The 18,593-nt window shown below is 46.5% G+C and overlaps 1 protein-coding gene across 2 annotated transcripts in view; it reads left to right on the plus strand.

Annotated features, from left to right (window-relative positions):
- The window catches only part of PLXNA4 (plexin A4), a 705,695-nt gene that overhangs the window by 550,905 nt on the left and 136,197 nt on the right, over window positions 1–18,593 (plus strand). For both annotated transcript variants that reach the window (XM_066633821.1, XM_066633822.1), the window contains one exon: window positions 1,461–1,651. In XM_066633821.1, coding sequence (XP_066489918.1) covers window positions 1,461–1,651 — 191 coding nt within the window. The remainder of the gene's footprint in view (window positions 1–1,460; window positions 1,652–18,593) is intronic.

Here is an 18,593-nt window from a genome sequence, read left to right on the forward strand (position 1 = left end):
AGCATAGGTATTTTGTTTCACAGCACCAACAGTTCAATTCTGATCTGTCCACATGATTAGAGATAGGGCTTTACGTATTTCTTTCCTGCCCTTTATGCAGCACCTGAAGTGACTTACAACACAAGGGCGCCATATATGACTCACAATAAAGTAAAAACCTCTGAGCTAAAAGAGTTAGCTAAAAATCCCATACTTACAGTGTGCCATTTCAAATGGCACCAGGGGCCATTGCAAGCATTACCCTGGTTCTGTGGTGAGGCTTTTCTGTGGGTGAATTCCAAAGAATTAGCACAGGTTATATACTTAAATTAATAAGAGTTCAGTTTCTTTGCTGCAGGATTTGGTGGAAGAATTCTTATGTGTTGACATGGATGACACATGTGCATGCTCTCATGTGTGCTTTCCAAAACATGAGTGTCTAGGGATCTTTTACCTTTGGTCATGGTGCACGTATCTTTGGGGCTGGTACTATGAAAGGGAAAGGAAGTAGAGAGGAACTCCAAATTCAAGCATTCCAAGCAAACCTATTAAAATAAATCAGCACAGTGAACAAAAGGAATCGTGTAAAAATATTGTTCTGCCAGATTCCCACTGGGCCTTGTGCCCGCTTAAGGCTGATTAGTTTCCCTTGTGGAACTCACCAGCGCAGCAAGCAAAAGTCAGAGTCCAGTTCCAGTCCACAGATTCCAAGTAAACCAGTGCAATCAATGAGAGTTGCCAAATCAGAGTCTAGAGCCAATAAACCAAGTTACAGTCAGAGGTCAGATTCCAGTCAAATCAGTCAGAGTATCCAAGTCAAAGTCAATACACCAAGTCACAGTTCGAGGTCAGATTCCAAAGTCAGTCAGTCTCCTCTCCAACCTGCACTCCTTCTACAACCCACAAACCCTTCCTGCCTCAGGTGCTCCTTATATCCCTGAGGGCCCTATTGCCTTTAAGTGTCTGCAGCTGTGCAGCACACTGCTGGATGCCCAGGCCTTACCCTTAAAGGGGCCACTGCTGACACCACATCTACCTCATCGCCAGATCTTCCGAGATTCCAATACAAATATGAAGCCACTAATAACCATAAGCAATAACAGTTTATTCGGGCAAGCATGATCATAACAAGTTAACTAGAAGAGAATAACTGCCAATGATTATATAAGGCTCAACAGTCATGTGGACGTGTGAGTAGACACTGCAGTCCTTATGGCACATTTGTGACAGTGCGCGCCAGCAGTGAGCTGGTGCGCCAAGCCCAGGATTGGGCTCTCAGAGGGCACTTGGCTTAAGCAAAATGTAGGCACAACATTAGCTTTGGGGTACCATATCCCTTCCTGCCCCTTCCAGAGACTTCTGTACTGTTCTTCTCCCCCCCCCCCCCACACACACTGCCCTTCCCAAATAAAACTCAGCTCCTCTTCCCTAGTATAGGCACCACAACTGCTCAGGATTTTTCTCATTTCTTCTCTTAACAGTCCACCTGTACAAATGCGGAGCAATGCGCAATAGCTGTGGCCTGTGCCTGAAAGCGGATCCAGACTACAAGTGTGGCTGGTGTGAAGGCCAAAACCAGTGCACTTTGAAGCACCACTGCCCCATCCTGGAGAGCCGCTGGCTGGAACTGTCTGGAAGTGGGGGCAAGTGTACCAACCCCAAGATCACAGAAGTAAGTCATTCTCCAGTTATCTCCTCTGTTGTCCATCCTGTTGGTTTGGTACTGAGGAGTCTACCTTGATATAAAGAGCCTCCTTCCACATTGGTCCAGCTGGCCCAGTAAACATCTGGTCTGGCTGACAGCTGCTCCCCAGGGTCGCACAGAAGTCTTCCCTGTTGGAAAAGACTCATTCACTTAAAGCAGGGCTGTCAAATTCTTTTCATACAGTGGGCCAAATGGCATTTATGATGCCTGCTGAGGGCCAGAAGCGGCAGTAAGTGATGTCTTTAAACAGGTCATAACCAGAAATAAACATTTTTTCTCACTTAGGAACACATTAGCTGCAAATGACAGAAGAGAAAATACACAAATCTTGATCATATTTCAAGATATGGAGAGCCCAATTATCTCATGGGTCACCCTTTCAGAAGTAACACTTCAGCAGCTGAGAGCCTGAGAGCCGAATAAAAAGCTTCTGTGGGCCACATCCAGCCCCCAGACCTTATGTATGACATCCCTGACTTAGAGCATAGGCGTCCAACCCATAATCCGGGGACAACAGGTGGTCCGTAGGTGGCCTGTGAGGTCTCCTGAATAAACTCTCAATGCATTCCAGGAAGGGGGGGGGACTTTGCAGCCCTGGCCACTGATCAGAGCTAGACAGTGCCTTCTTGTGGCTCCCCCCTCCACTCCTTTCTCCTCACTGCTCTGCATCTGACTGGCTGGCTTGTCTTCAGTTCCAGCAGGGTAAGGAGGATCAGTGGGCTCTCCTCCATGTGGTTCAGGCATGAGCTGATGTCTCACTCACAGCAGCCACAGCTGAGGCTGTTTTGGAGGCCATGAGGTACTCAGGCTTGCATACTTGTAGGTTGGGGGGGGCTAGTGCTGGGGGGAGGTGCACAGCTTCTGGCCACTCTCTACCCCATGCTCCACAGTTTGGGGGTTTGGAGGGGCGAATGCTGTTCAAATCAACTTGCAGCCCATGAGAGGGGAAAAAAAGATCAGCCCCTGGAGAAGGGTCAGAACAGGGTCTGTTGCAGGCATCAGGTGCTGCATTTGGGGAGGGGGAGGAGGAGGAGGAGGAGGAGGAGGAGGAGGGGGGCAGGGTGCTTGGCTGAAGGTGATGCACTTCCCATCCAGCCTGGGAGTTGCAGGATCCAAACTTGGATCCTTTGCAAGAAGTCCTTCCTTGAAACTGGCAGGCACTATGAGGTTTAAAAAAAAACAACAACTCCAGATTCTTAGAGGGGCAAATGGGGGTAGGTGGTAATTAATTAATTAGATGAGTGGGGAAGCCACTTATTGCTCCACCCGTTCCTTTGTCTCTGCCACCCACTTGTGTCAGGTCTCTAGCCTCTTTGTTCCGTGCAAAGCCTGGGGGGTGGGGGGGTGAAGATGCAAAGGATAGAAAAGAATTCATGGGAATGGGAAAGGAGCTCCCAGGTGATGAGGGGAAGACCAGGCTCACAGCCCAGCCAGTGAAGGGAGCTGAAAGGGCAAACTGTGACTGTTCTCCTCCCCCCTCATGCTAAACCGGTGTGGCTGCTGCTTGTCTCCTGGAAACACTCTTAAAGGGCTGGTAGCCAAGGCAGTAGTCCCAGAAGGCAAGTGGAGCAACTTTCTGCTTGCTCAACAAGAGAGGGCTGAAGCTGGGCAGCCTGGTCAGCCCCAGCAACAGTCGCGCTGTGCCCCATATCCCTTCTGGCTGCCAATGGGCTGTTTTGTTGCTGCTGCCACCACCACTTCTGCTCTTAAAAACATAAGAGTCCCACTGGATCAGGCCAAAGATCCATCTAGTCCAGCTTCCTGTATCTCACAGTGGCCCACCAGATGCCTCAGGATGCACACAAGACAACAAGAGATCTGTATCCTGTTGCCTGTCCCTTGCACCTGATAATCTAAAATCAGGAGTTTGCCCATACCCATCATGGCTTGTAACCTATTACGAACCTTTCCTCCAAAAATTTGTCCATCCCCTTTTAAAGGCATTTGGCCAGATGCCATCACCACATCCTGTGGCAAGGGGTTCCACAGACTCATTAGTCCCACAGAGGAGAGAGCAGGTGGCTTGGTATCAGTTGGACACTATTGATGTGTGCATAGCCTTGAGCAGCAGTATAAACCCAAGAATTTCACAGCTAGTGGAGCAAATGCAAGCACGACCATCACATTAATTATAAATAATCTTCTCCATGTATTATGAATTTAATTGAATTTTTTTATGTGTGGGAGTGGTGGGTTGCATGTGGTCCTCAGCATCTCCAAATTTTGCCTTAATGCTCCCTGTGCTCCAAAATATTGGGAACCACTGACTTAGAGTGTGTGCAGGGCTGCTGACACAGCACTAGGTGCCTTCCATTGGGAGGAAAAGCAAACAGACAGGCAGATGTAGAGCCAGAGATTTTAGGTGTTATGAATCACACTTGGTCAGCTTTATTGAGAGGACTTCATTGGATAACAGGAAAATGAAGCAAAACCCAACCATTGTAACCCCTGATAGCCAAAACCACACAGGTCAACTTGTCGAAGAACACGAAGAAGTAATGTCCACTGCTTTTGAGCAAGGAGCCTGAAGGATACTGTCTGCCAACCAGCATCTTTACATCATTGCTAGAGAGTGACCTGAAAGACCAAGAGCTCTTCAAGAGCTATTCAACTAACTTCAAGACATAGTTTAGGTCAGGGGTGTCCAAACTTTTTGACAGGAGGGCCACATTCTCTCTGACACTGTGTTGGGGGCTGGGGAAAAAAGAATTTATATTTCAAATTTAACTATATTTACATAAGTTTACATCAATGAATACATTAAAGATGGAACTGCTATGAATGAATGAATTCTACTGAGCTTATTTATAATACAAATATTTCTAGGTAACGTCTTAGCAAGGCAGGGACACATGAGGAAAAATATTTCTAGGCAGAAACTCATCCCAGCAAGGCAGAAACACATGAGGAAAAGTTTTGCACCAACCCCCTCCCTCAGCACTTTACAAAAATGCACAGAACCAACAGAGTTCCACCATTTGTGGATTGCAGGAGACACACACTTACCCAAATACAGCAGGACACAGACCTTAACACAGAATAAAGATCTCACAAGCAACAGAGAGAAAGGGGGAGGACGTTTCTCATTTGCAGGAGACACGCAGTCATCCAAACACACCAGGAGTAAGTTAACATGGAATAAGGATCTCACAAGCTTCTCCCTGCCACTCAGCACTGCCCTCACTCACCAAAGCAAGCAAAGGCAAGCCAGCATGTCACCCCCTTCATAAACAGACTCCTGCTACTCCATTCAGCAGCTCCCCACCATACCAAAGCTAATAAACATAGAAGCAACCCACAACCTCTCCCCTCAGTTTTTGCTCACTCCCCCCCCCATGAAGCACACCCAGGCAGCACATTCAAGCAACTCATGATTTCACTCCCTCAGCACCCACCCCTTTCCCCCAGAGCAAACCAAGCAGCACATTCATGTGGCTGTGATTACTTACCCCATGTGCGGCCTCAGCTCTGGCCTCCCTGACAGCCTGTGTGTTTGCCGGTTGGGCAGAGCTTCTGTAGAACTCTCCCGCAAGAGCAGGAGAGCTCTGCAGGGCTAGCCATCCCTTCGCTGCTGCTGCGATGAGCAGTTGCGTACGGCCTGTGAGGGCTCTGGCAGGGCTCCGGCAGGCCAAGTACCTGTTGGAAGTGGGGAGCTCCCTGGGGCTGGATTGGGGGTCCCTGTGGATTTGGGAAGCCCTGGTTTCAGGGAATGGTGCAGTTTTGTGGTGTTTCCCCCCCCCCCCAAATATACCTTTGAGCAGTGCATGACTTCAGGAAATTTTTTGGTTTCTTCATAAGAATGCCTTCTTTCCCTCTATGGTGTACTTGGCCAGTTTTTCCTTTTAACAAACCTGTTTCTGTATTTCTCTATAGACAAGAGCTAAGAGCTAGTTACCTCTTTTGTCTCTGATAAAATGCTTGAACCAGCAATATGAGTGCTTTGAAAGAGGTGAATGTTTGTGCATGTGTATGCAGAGGACCAGAGGCAACTGGGACAGTTGGCAATCCTTCCTCCTCACCAGCAATAAGCTCCCACATTGGGGATTCCTAGTTTAACTGACTTCTCCGTGGCTGGAGGAAGGGCTGGGGTAGAGCACCAATTCTATCTTTGGTGGCAATGAATCAACTCAAGGGCCAGGTTGGGATGTAGTGATATCACATGATCTTGTGAGTAAGAGCCCAAGGTGCAGGCACTTGGAAAAATAAATAAAACAGAGGAGGATAAAGTGGAAAGCAAGTTTTTCTGTTTGGTTTAAATTAACCCTATACTTAACCCAAGTTAAACTTAATCTAAGTTAGAACATAATCTAGGACACAGGATCTACGTGAGAGCAATAAATAAATAAATAAATAAAGGTACACACTTAATAAAAGCAGGATTTTAGCAGGGCTAAACAGGATTTAAACCTTAGTGTGTAAATTCTGCCAAGCCAAAAAAACTCTTAAGCCAGTGCAGTTTAAACTCAAATAAAAAACAACAACTTGAGGTTAAAAAACAGTCCAGCCTCAGAGAACTGAAGTAGGAGGGTAAGAACCTAGGAAGGGCCAGTTCCCACCCAGGCAGGGCAACTTAGCATAGTCATTGTCCTTTAGGTCATAGCAAGTGACCTTTAGGAGTTGATAAGAGCCCCATTAGGCAAATCCAAGCACCCCATTCAGGGAAATCTCACCTGGGAAGACCAGCCTCTTTTCAGTCAGCAAGGAGGGAGGGAGGAGGAGCTAGCTAGGAGTATAAAGCTAGTGCCTCCGCGTGAACCTCTCTGCAGAAGTGCGAGTGGCCTCTGGGACACCAAGTGCCTCGGGAACAAAGTACCAGGTAAGGCACCATGAGATTAGCATCTGTACAAGTTCAGCAGCAGGGCGAGGCCCAGATACCGCCCTTCTCTTCCCTTGAGGGCTGCTAACCAGTGTAGGGTTTTTAAGTACCCCTAAACAAAAACAAACAAAACAAAAAAAGCTATGCAGTTAGACAGCCAGCAACAGGGTGGGGGCTATCCAGTGTTTTGCATCCAGTGCCACATGTATGACTATATGCCTCTGGGGCATAAGTCATGGGTGTATCCTCTGTGCAAGGACCTCCAGGGACTCAGGGAACACGTCTGCTCCCTTGAAGCAGGTGTCTGACCTGGAGAAGCAGAGGAAGGCAGAGAAGGACCGTGGGGAGACTTCCGGGGACGATCAGGCTTCATCCCAACCTCCAGGCATGCAGCCTGGGTGGGAAGTCTCGGGCCTGGAGGATGTCATCCTGGAGAGGAGGGAAACAATCCCCTAGGGGGGACCTTTTCTCCAGGGGATAGGCCCGTATCCGAACACACTCAGCATACTCCTCGGTGGCAGGGGGTTTGGGGGCTTCTTGTAGTGGGGGATTTGATTATTAGAAACATAGAGGGGGGGTTGCGATGGATGTGAGGACCGCATGGTGACTTGCCTGCCTCATGCGAAGGTTGCGGACATCACTTCTCCTCTAGGCAGGCTAGTAGATAGTGCTGGGGAGGAGGTAGCGGTTGTAGTGCATGTCAGCACCAACGACGTGGGCAAGTGTAGCCGGGAGGTCCTGGAGGCCAAATTTAGGCTATTAGGTAGGAAGCTGAAAGCCAGGACCTCAAAGGTAGCGTCCTCTGAAGTACTACCTGTTCCACGCACAGAGCCAGCTAGGCAGGTGGGGATCAGGGGTCTCAATGCGTGGATGAGACGGTGGTATAGGGAGGAGGGGTTTAGATTCGTTAGGCACTGGGGAACGTTTTGGGAGAAGTGTGGCCTGTACAAGAGGGACGGGCTTCACTTGAACCAGAATAGAACCAGACTGCTGGCGCATAACATTAAAAAGGTGGCAGAGCAGCTTTTAAACTGATCCCTGGGGGAAAGCCGACAGGAGCTGAGGGGCATCTGGTTCGGAACTCCTCATCCCTATTGGACGAAGATGGGGAAGTTAGAGAACAACAAGGTAAAGGCAGAGTAGGAGAAGAAATTGGGAATGGTGGCATGATAGACGGTTTGGCACAATGAGAGGACTCGGGGATAAAGAAGCTAATAAGCAGCCCATCCTGGGGTATTCCATGTACAATGCTTTTATGCAAATGCCCGAAGTATCCGAGCAAAGATGGGAGAACTGGAATGTCTGGTGACAAAGGAAAACATTGACATAGTGGGCATAAAGGAAACCTGGTGGAATGCGGAGAATCAGTGGGATATTGCAGTCCTGGGCTATAAATTCTACAGGAGGGACAGGGAGGGGTGGGTTGGAGGTGGGGTGGCCATTTATGTTAAGGAAGGGATAGAATCCAGCAAAGTAGAGATTGAAGGTAGGTTCGACTCCATAGAAGCTCTATGGATTAAATTACCAGGCCTGAGGAGTGATGTAATACTGGGGGTGTACTATGTCCTCCAGACCAGAAATCGGAAGGGGACCTTGAAATGAGGAAACAGATCAGGAAGGTGACAAGGAGGGACAGGGTTGTAATCATGGGGGACTTCAATTATCCTCATATAGACTGGGTCAATTTTTGTTCTGGTCACAAGAAGGAGACTGGATTCCTTGAAATGCTAAATGACTGTGCCTTAGAGCAGCTAGTCATGGAGCCCACCAGAGGACAGGTGACTCTGGATTTTATATTGTGCGGTACTCAGGACCTGGTTAGAGATGTCAGTGTTACTGAGCCATTGGGGAACAGTGATCATGCTGTGATCCGTTTCGACATGCACATTGGGGGAAGTATCTTTCCCAAAGCCCTTGACTTCCGATGAGCGAACTTCCCTCAAATGAGGAGGCTGGTTAGAAGGAGGTTGAAAGGAAAGATACAAAGGGTCCAGTCTCTATAGAGAATATGGAGGTTGCTCAAATCAACAGTAGTAGAGGCCCAGCGGAAGTGTATACCGCAAAGGAAGAAGGGTTCCACTAAATCCAGGAGGGTGCCTGCATGGCTAACCAGCCAAGTTAGAGAGGCCGTAAAGGGCAAGTAAGCTTCCTTCCATAAATGGAAGTCTTGCCCTAATGAGGAGAATAAAAAAGAACATAAACTGTGGCAAAAGAAATGTAAGAAGGTGATACAGGAGGCCAAGAGAGACTATGAGGAACGCATGGCCAGCAACATTAAGGGGAATAATAAAAGCTTCTTCAAATATGTTAAAAGCAGGAAACCTGCCAGAGAAGCAGTTGGCCCTCTGGATGGTGAGGGAGGGAAAGGGAAAAGGAGACTTGGAGATGGCAGAGAAATTAAATGAGTTCTTTGCATCTGTCTTCATGGCAGAAGACCTCGGGCAGATACCGCTGCCCGAACGGCCCCTCCTGACCAAGGAATTAAGTCAGATAGAGGTTGAAAGAGAAGATGTTTCAGACCTCATTGATAAATTAAAGATCAATAAGTCACCAGGCCCTGATGGCATCCACCCAAGAGTTATTAAGGAATTAAAGAATGAAGTTGCTGATCTCTTGACTAAAATATGCAACTTGTCCCTCAAAACGGCCACGGTGCCAGAGGATTGGAGGACAGCAAATGTCATGCCAATCTTTAAAAAGGGAAAGAGGGGGGACCCGGGAAACTATAGGCCGGTCAGCCTAACATCTATACCAGGTAAGATGGTAGAATGCCTCATCAAAGATAGGATCTCAAAACACATAGACGAACAAGCCTTGCTGAGGGAGAATCAGCATGGCTTCTGTAAGGGTAAGTCTTGCCTCACAAACCTTTTAGAATTCTTTGAAAAGGTCAATAGGCATGTGGATGTGGGAGAACCCATGGACATTATATATCTGGACTTTCAGAAGGCGTTCGACACGTTCCCCCACCAAAGGCTACTGAAAAAACTTCACAGTCAGGGAATTAGAGGGCAGGTCCTGGCAGGAGATTGAGACCTGGTTGAAGACCAGGAAACAGAGAGTGGGTGTCAATGGGCAATTTTCACAATGGAGAGAAGTGAAAAGCAGTGTGCCCCAAGGATCTGTCCTGGGACCAGTGCTCTTCAACCTCTTCATAAATGACCTGGAGCAGTGAGGTGGCTAAGTTTGCTGACGACACCAAACTTTTCCGAGTGGTGAAGACCAGACGTGATTGTGAAGAGCTCCAGAAGGATCTCTTCCAAACTGGCAGAATGGGGAGCAAAATGACAAATGCGTTTCAATGTAAGTAAGTGTAAAGTCATGCACATTGGGGCAAAAAATCAAAATTTCACATATAGGCTAATGGGTTCTGAGCTGTCTGTGACAGATCAGGAGAGAGATCTTGGGGTGGTTTTGGACAAGTCGATGGAAGTGTCGTCCCAATGTGCGGCGGCAGTAAAGAAGGCCAATTCTATGCTTGGGATCATTAGAAAAGGTATTGAGAACAAAACAGCTAATATTATAATGCCGTTGTACAAATCTATGGTAAGGCCACACCTGGAGTATTGTGTCCAGTTCTGGTCACCGCATCTCAAAAAGGATATAGTGAAAATGGAAAAGGTGCAAAAGAGGGCAACTAAGATGATTACTGGGCTGGGACACCTTCCTTATGAGGAAAGGCTATGGCGTTTGGGCCTCTTTAGCCTAGAAAAGAGAGCCCTGAGGGGGGACATGATTGAGACATACAAAATTATGCAGGGGAAGGATAAAGTGGATAGAGAGATGCTCTTTACACTCTTACATAACACCAGAACCAGGGGACATCCACTAAAATTGAGTGTTGGGAGAGTTAGAACAGACAAAAGAAAATATTTCTTTACTCAGCGTGTGGTTGGTCTGTGGAACTCCTTGCCACAGGATGACCTGGATGCCTCTAAAACTCTGGCCTGGATGCCTTTAAAAGGGGATTGGACAAGTTTCTGGAGGAAAAATCCATTACGTATTACAAGCCATGATGTGTATGTGCAACCTCCTGATTTTAGAAATGGGCTATGTCAGATGCAAGGGAGGGCACCAGGATGCAGGTCTCTTGTCATCTGGTGTGCTCCCTGGGTCATTTGATAGCCCAGGAAGCTGGACTAGATGGGCCTATGGCCTGATCCAGTGGGACTGTTCTTATGTTCTTATGATCAGGATGCTATGCTGTGCCTCAGTCTCTCCTTGAAGATCCCAAGGGTGCATGGGAAGCATCACCATGGGATGTGTCTCTCCATCACCACAGACAAAAACTCCCAATTCAGCATGATAGGTAATTTCTGACAGGAACCCCCCCCCTCCTAGAAGCAAGCGGAGGCCTTGCTTCTAGTCTCTGTGTGTGTTTTCCAAATAGGGACGCAAAGGATGAAACCTGCGCCTGTCTACATACAGACAGGAGCTACGTATTCCACAGAGCTATGGAGATGTTTACTCCCAAATTCAGTGCCAGATTCACCTCTCTGAGATGCAGGGGCTCTCTGATAGTGGTACACAGTGTCCTGGAGTGTGTCAGGTGGGCCAGGAGCTAGTGCAAGAATGAGCTGCAGAGCCTAATCCTATGCATGTCTACTCAGAAGTAAGTCAATGGATGGATAGTCATTATAGTCAAAGTATGGATAGTCTTGCAACCTCTGTCTCCTTCTAGTTCTCTGATTCATAAGAACAGCCCAAATGACAACTCATTTGGATTACTATACAGTTTAAGATTCCATAACTGAAGAAAGATGACTGCTTGAGGCTCTGAAACTGAACCCAGAAGACTGAGGTTTAGCTGGGGTTGCTGTTCCAATGCTCTGCCAGGTAATGGTCAAAATGCTGCCTTATGTCATCCCAGCTTCTGTGAGGCCTTGCACTTGCCTTGCACTTCTGGCAGGATGGTGCCAGAGCTCTCAAGTGTTGAGGAGATTGCACTGAAACCTTGAATGTCTCCAGTGAATTTCTTTGCAGAGTTGCTCAAATGTTGAAGGGGGAAAAAGGGGATTCTGAGTTGAGCGGTGTTTATTTTAGTTTCAAATTTACTAACTGTTGCCTTTCATAACTTATTACCCCAAATCACATCTAATCAGTATCATCAGGACTGCAGGGCTTTACGCAAGGCTGTTATCATTCATACTACATTAATAGAGGCAGTCTAAAACAGTTTTATTTTTTTCATGGATGGCGGTGTTATCCTAAATAAAGGCTGAAAGTGGCGTTAAAGAAGTGTCATGTGTTTTTATTCCAAATTAATATTTTAATAAACTTTAAAGCATTTTTATCCAGTGTAATCACTGTCATATAGGTAGTACATATGTTTTTATGCCTGTGGCTGTCAGGAATAAAACAGGTATAAAACACATCACCCCCCCCCCCCCAAAGAGCACAACTATATAGTTAACTGCTTGAGTTAAACTTACAGGAGCCATTTAAGACTTGCATGATAACTTGTATGAACAACTACAATGAACTTAATGTTTCAAATGCAAATAAATTAAAACATTGCCAAATTAAAACAGAGAAGATAGCAACTTGAACCAACATAATTGGTTGAACTTGAACATAGCATTGAATTGCTATGGAAACAAACTGGTTTTTAAGCACGGGGGGGGGGAACACCAACATAGCAAGGAACCATTAAGCATTTGCTTACTCATGAATAAATGCAAACATGTAGCTCAGTTTTGCTTTCCATAGGTTCAATACATCTATCAGCTTGGAGGGGGGATCTTCCTTCTCAAGTGTTTTTGGGGCCTGCGTTCATCGGATCAGGACAATTTTGGTGGCTTTGCATTCTTCTCGGCCTGCCCTTTCCAATGGATCAAGGCACAGTGACCTTTTAATGAGTAAATGCACACTGTGGCTCAGTTTCACTTTCCATGCAGTTTCCTTCATGCATTTTCCTTGGCAGCTTCTGAGCATGCTCAGAATACAGCCAGGTAAAGCAACAGAGGTCTGAGGGAGTTAGGGGCTTAGAAAGAGTCAGAAACACCCAGGATAATCCACAGACACTCCACAGCAACTTTATAGGTACATGTTAGTGTTAGTTCGTTAATTGAGCAGGATTTCATGTTGTGTCATTTTAAAAGCCAAATTTTGTTATGGTGGTGTTATTTCGTTTTTACCATTTTAGACTGCCCTACTGAACAACTAACGAGTCAAATACAGGGTTTTGGAACAAGATAATCCAGTTTCTTCTTGGATACGATAGGTGCTTTCTTCATTAACAACTTGATTAGTGGTTCTCACACATTTAGCACCAGGACCCACTTTTTAGAATGAGAATCCGTCAGGACCCACCGGAAGTGATGTCATGGCTGGAAGTGACATCATCAAGCAGGAAAGTTTTTAACAATCCTAGGCTGCAATCCTACCTACACTTACCCAGGAGTAAGTCTCATTTACTGTCATTGTTAAAAGAATATAAAATACTAGTTTGTTGAAATTACAGGTCTGTAACATTTCCCCAATGCAGTCACATGGTATACCATGTATACCATGGTAGCATCAAGCCGAATATATAAAAAATAAAATATTGAAATTAATGAGGACCCACCCAAAATTGGCTCGTGACCCACCAGACCCACAGTTTGAGAAACACTGAATTAGATCAACTATAGCAAAATTATTAGTACAATTTGATTACTAATATATCACATACACAGGAAAACATAGCTGGAAAACATAAATTCACCTTGATATAATAAAACACACAAAAAAGAGTCTGGAAATAGCATGTATATGATAAATTAGATATGGAGCAGGATATATCCATTAAAGAACCATTTATGCCCACGTACTGGTCATGTCTTGCTCTCCTGACCCAGACAGGGTCCTCTGGAGTTCCGTAACGGATGTCAAAAGTTCACTAGCTAGCCTAGCAGCTTTTGAATCTTATGACACACAGACAATATGGATTCCATGTTGCCAATATGGATTTTGATTTTTATGAGAAATAAACCTTATTTCTCCCACACAAGCTTCAACAGTGCATTCTGCCAGGGCGCCAGTGGGAAGGCCAGAGCCTTCTTAAATGCATCATCAGAGCACTGGCCACCTGGCAGAGCAGGCAAGCCAGCACAGGAGGCAGAAAAGGATGGGAAGAGGGTGGGATGGGGCAGAACAGGGCAGAAAGGAGGAGGAACGGGGGCAGGAGGAGGTGGATCCAGCTGCAATGGTGCATGACAGATCCGACCCCCTCCAGCAGCAGGCTTCCTTCCTATGTCAGAATGCCAGATGCAAGGGAGGGCACCAGGATGAGGTCTCTTGTTATCTGGTGTGCTCCCTGGAGCATTTGGTGGGCCACTGTGAGATACAGGAAGCTGGACTAGATGGGCCTATGGCCTGATCCAGTGGGGCTGTTCTTATGTTCTTATGTTCCTACCCCCTTTCTGCACCTAAAGAGCTGGTGCAGGTCTGAGGAGACCCACTGTGTGGCGGGAGGTTTATGAAGGCGAATGGGAATTTAGACCAGGGATGTCAAACATAAGGCCCGGGGGCCAGATGTGGCCGGCGGAAGCTTTTAATCAGGCTCTCAGCTGCTGAGCAGTGCTGAGGTGTTACTGCTGAAAGGGTAGTACATGAAAATTGGGCTCTCCCATTTCTTGAAATATGATCAAGATTTGCATATTTTCTCCTTATCATTTGCAGCTAATGAGTTCCTAAGTTAGAAAAAGTGCTTATTTTTGGTTATGACCAGTGATGGGATTCAACTGGTTCCAGCCGGTTCTATAGAACCCCTACCCAATCAAGTTCTTGGTTCTGAGAACCGTTTGTTGGCGGGGAGCGCACGCGCAGCTCTGACACCTCCTGCGACGCCTCTGACGCTCAGAACGTAGGAGAGGGCGCGAACGGCCGGCATGCAGCCTCCCTGACGAGGGTAAGAGGAGCAGTTCAGCTGCCCGCCCCGTGCCTCTCCTCCCCGGCCGAGCTCTCCTGGTGGGTCTGGGGTGCGGGCGGGATGAAGAGGAGGGCGCTGGAGCTGCTCCCGCGCTGCCCCGCATCCCCTCCTGCCTGAGCCTGCCTGTCTGGGAGACTGACCCTCTTGCCTGGATCAAAGGTGGAGGAGGAGCTCCAAAAACTTCTGCAGTCTGGAGCTGGAAGGAGGAGGCGCCCCTTGGAGGTCCCGGGGCTGTGTTTCATTCTCCTCCAATGACAACGCAATGCTAGGCATGTCTACTCAGGCATGTCTACTCCAATGACAATGCAATGCTAGGCATGTCTACTCAGAAGTAAGCCCCATTGTGTTCAGTGGGGCTTACTCCCAGGAAAGTGTGGATAGGATCGCAGCCTCAGTGACGAAAATGAGATGCTTCCTTCTTCGGCTACTGATTGACAGTGGCTGCAATCCTAAGCACACTTTCCTGAGAGTAAGCCCCATTGAACAAAATAGGAGTTACTTCTGAGTAGACCTGGTTAACTATAATGGGACTTACTTCTGAGTAGACGGGCATAGGGATTGTGCCCTTACTTCCCACAAGCACAGGACTGCACCATGGGGTTGGTTTTCATCCTTGGGGTTTGGGAATGCAGTTTTGTGCCTGGGATCTTTTCATTGCAATACAATGTGTTGTTATACAATGATTGTATAATATGCTATCAGACACAAAGAGGTGATGCTCCCACAGCTGAAATTCCTCAGGTTAAAAAAAGGCAGGAATGTGGCACAAAACATTACTTCATTAAGGGCACAATCCTATGCAGGTCTTCTCAGAAGTAAGTCCTATTGTGTTCAATGGGTCTTACTCCCAGGAACGTGTGGATAGGATTGCAGCCTTTGAGCAGAATCCTATACATATCTACTCAGAAGTAAATCTCATTATAGCCAATCGGGCTTATTCCCAGGAAAGTGGAAGTAGGATTGCAGCCTGCTTTTGCACTCCCTGGTCAGTAGCAGCCCTCAAACTTGTGGGAGACTCGCCACTAGAGTAGACCAAAGTGATGGGTATCTGCTGTTGCCTATCGGAAAGCAACCTAGAAGAACAGTCTCCTCGTAGTACCTTTTTGCTCATTAGTGAAACTGTCCTTCAAGGCTGCCACTCTCTCTCAAACCCTGGAAGTCAACAACTCTCCTTGAACTTGTTGGGCTTCTGAGTAGACGTGCATTGGATTGCAGAGTTGGAAGTTGGAGGGGGAAGCTTTAGAGTTCACTGGAATTCTTTTTTGGGCTGGGTGGTAAAAGTAATAGAGCAGCATTTCTCAACCAGTAGTACTCATACCACCAGTGGTACTTGAGGTGTTGCCCAGTGGTACTCATGGCAGGACCCCCCCCCCAGACCTCCACTGCCTGGTAGTGAGACCAGCCATATGATGCAACAAACAGTGGTAGGAGGCTCAGTTCTGCTTTTCTTGCACTAAAAAAAGCCCTCCCATCTACCCTGGGAGCCCAATCCTATGCATGTCTACTCAGAAGTAAGTTCCATTATAGTCAATGGGACTTACTACCAGGAAAAAGTGGATAGGATTGTAGCCTGAGCCTCTTACAGTTGTTTGTTGCATCGTGTCTGACCTCTTAGTTTGGAAATAACTGGTGATAAAGTCATTCCAGTTACTTCCAGTTGTACTTCCCAGAGGTGGGCCATGCAAAATGGTACAGTGGGTGAGAGGCAGATGCTGAGGAATGCTGTAATAGAATAAAAAAGAAGGGGAGATGTAAAGATGTTACTATGCTGTTGTTGCTTTAGGTTGATGATGAGGTGTCAGACTATGTGCTCAGTGCTATTTTGCTGACCAGATGTTCACCATTAAGAGTGAACCAGATCCTTGACAGGATTGACTGCTCTGGTAAAAATCACCAAGTTCCCACTGAGAAGGAAGGTGGCCCAGCTCAAAGCCCAGTGCAGCAAGTTGTTTTGTGCAGATGTGAAGGTGCTATGCTGCTGTGGTGTCTCCAGAGGTTGGTAACCTGGAGTCCTGGCAGTTCCCACCTCCTCTTCTTGGTGCCTTCCTGATTTCATTATACAGCTGCCTTGAGAATTTAAGAAAAAATGTCCGTTTGAAGTGTGCATTTCAGCCACATGTTTATCTTCCTTGGAAACTAGTGGCCAGAGGCCTGTAAGTATGACTATAGAGGACAGAATTGCAGCCTTGCAATTTGGATTTAGACATTGGGTGCGTGTTAAAGTTACAGGGCAATCCTATGACTCTCTACTCAGAAGTAAGTCCCATTATGTTCAATGGGACTTACTCCCAGGAAAGTGTGTACTGTACAGTATAGGAGTGCAGCCGTAGTCTTTCAACTTCCTTTGCGGCAGACAATTGAAGCTGAGTTGCTCATTGCTCATTAGGACATAGAACCTGTTGTTAATTTATTTGAATCCCACCACTGGTTATGACCTGTTTAATTACATCACTTCCGGCCCTCAGCAGGCATCATGAATGCTATTCGGCCCTTGCTATGAAACGAGTTCAACACCCCGATTTAGAGGATGCCACTCTGCTCCGCTCCCACCTTATGGATACAGCATGCTCCTTTTTGGCACGGCTGCACCAGTGACAGGGAGGCAAGGATAAGACAGGGCAAAAATTCTCTTATTTTGCATCACTTTTTCTGCATACTGTTTTGCATAATTTATTCTGGCTATTATTTATTCGTCATGAGGAAGTGCTGCTCACGTCACCGCCAAAAACTGGACATTTTATTCAATTATCCTCCTGGCTTCCGCTTGCCCTTTCATAAGGGTTAGAAATTTGCTTTTTTAAACATGTTGAGATTCTGAGGAAGATGACTACTGTTTCACATTTGCTGCTTTTCCTGCATGCTTGAAAAGTCACTGCATACTCACAACCCTGTTTAGGAGGGCAATGTTGCAGAGCCGGGTCATGTAGGCAGAGATGCAATCAACTATATGAAGTTGCCATGTACAGAGTTAGAACACTGGTCCATCTAATTGAGTATCGCCTGTTGGACAGGCAACATAGGAGGATAGGGAAACTGAATGCATGGATCCAGGCTGGGGGCAGGAAAAGAGGAGATGCTAAACATGTTTGCAGTGTGCTACTTGCAAGACTCCAAGCAAGATTCACTTCCAGCCACTTGTTACTAAAGTGCTCATGATTTTTGATCATGCTGACAGTGAGAAACTAGCAAAAGGACCTCATTATTATGCATTCTAATTAGAATGCCTTCCTCTTCTCATTTACACTAATGGAATGTGAACTGGTGGTGACTAGCTAGGAAAAAGATTTTGGGGACATGGTGGATGGCTCAATAATAATGTCAAGTCAATGTGCAGAAGCAGTGACAAAGGCAGATTCCATGTTAAGGTTTTTCAGAAAGCGTTTGAAAAAAATGGCCAGTATCATAATGCCTTAATATAATCTGATGCCATTGCCACCATCTTTGGAACCAGGGTGACCAGATGTCATAACTGCAAAAGAGGACAAGGCACCCCAAAATGTAGGACATCCAAGAAAAATGTAGGGCATGACAAAATAAAAGCTAAAAAAACACTCATATATTGATATCATATGGTTAATTTAAATACTATATTACTTATTATTAAATTTATAATATAATACATATAATTTATTAATTATAAGAAGGCTATGTGCTGCCTGCAGGGGCTCGCTCACAGGGAAAAGAAGGACATTTAAGTTCTTTTCCAGGACATGAGGCTAGAAAAGAGGACATGTCCTGGAAAAAGAGTGCATCTGGTTAGGGTGCTGTTTGGAACACAAGTTGCACCCAGGGCAGAGAGGATTCCACAGAGCTGGAAAGGGTCTAGAAAAATGCTCAGGAAGTTGGAACAAAGCACATGAGCTTTGTAGTCAGGGTCCATGTACAAGGTCTCTGCCACTGTGCACTGTGTAGAATAAATGGATACTTTTTACTCTTTCTGCATGGTGCCAGGATATTGAGTCACCCTATGAAGTTGATCAGCAGTAATCTCTGGATAGACAAAAGAAAATACAGCAGTCACAGCAGGAAAAAAGACCACTTGGTTGGTACCATGACTGGGAAGGCCCTGTGCCTTGTGCTCACCGACCACATAATTGGCCAGGGGAACTCAGCACAAGGCCGCTGAAATTGATAGAAGTGCTCAGGAGGGAACATAGAGAAGGAAGTGGCTGGTGAGGTCA

This window comes from Tiliqua scincoides, chromosome 7 (assembly GCF_035046505.1).
Source record: "Tiliqua scincoides isolate rTilSci1 chromosome 7, rTilSci1.hap2, whole genome shotgun sequence".
Taxonomy (NCBI): Eukaryota; Metazoa; Chordata; class Lepidosauria; order Squamata; family Scincidae; genus Tiliqua; species Tiliqua scincoides.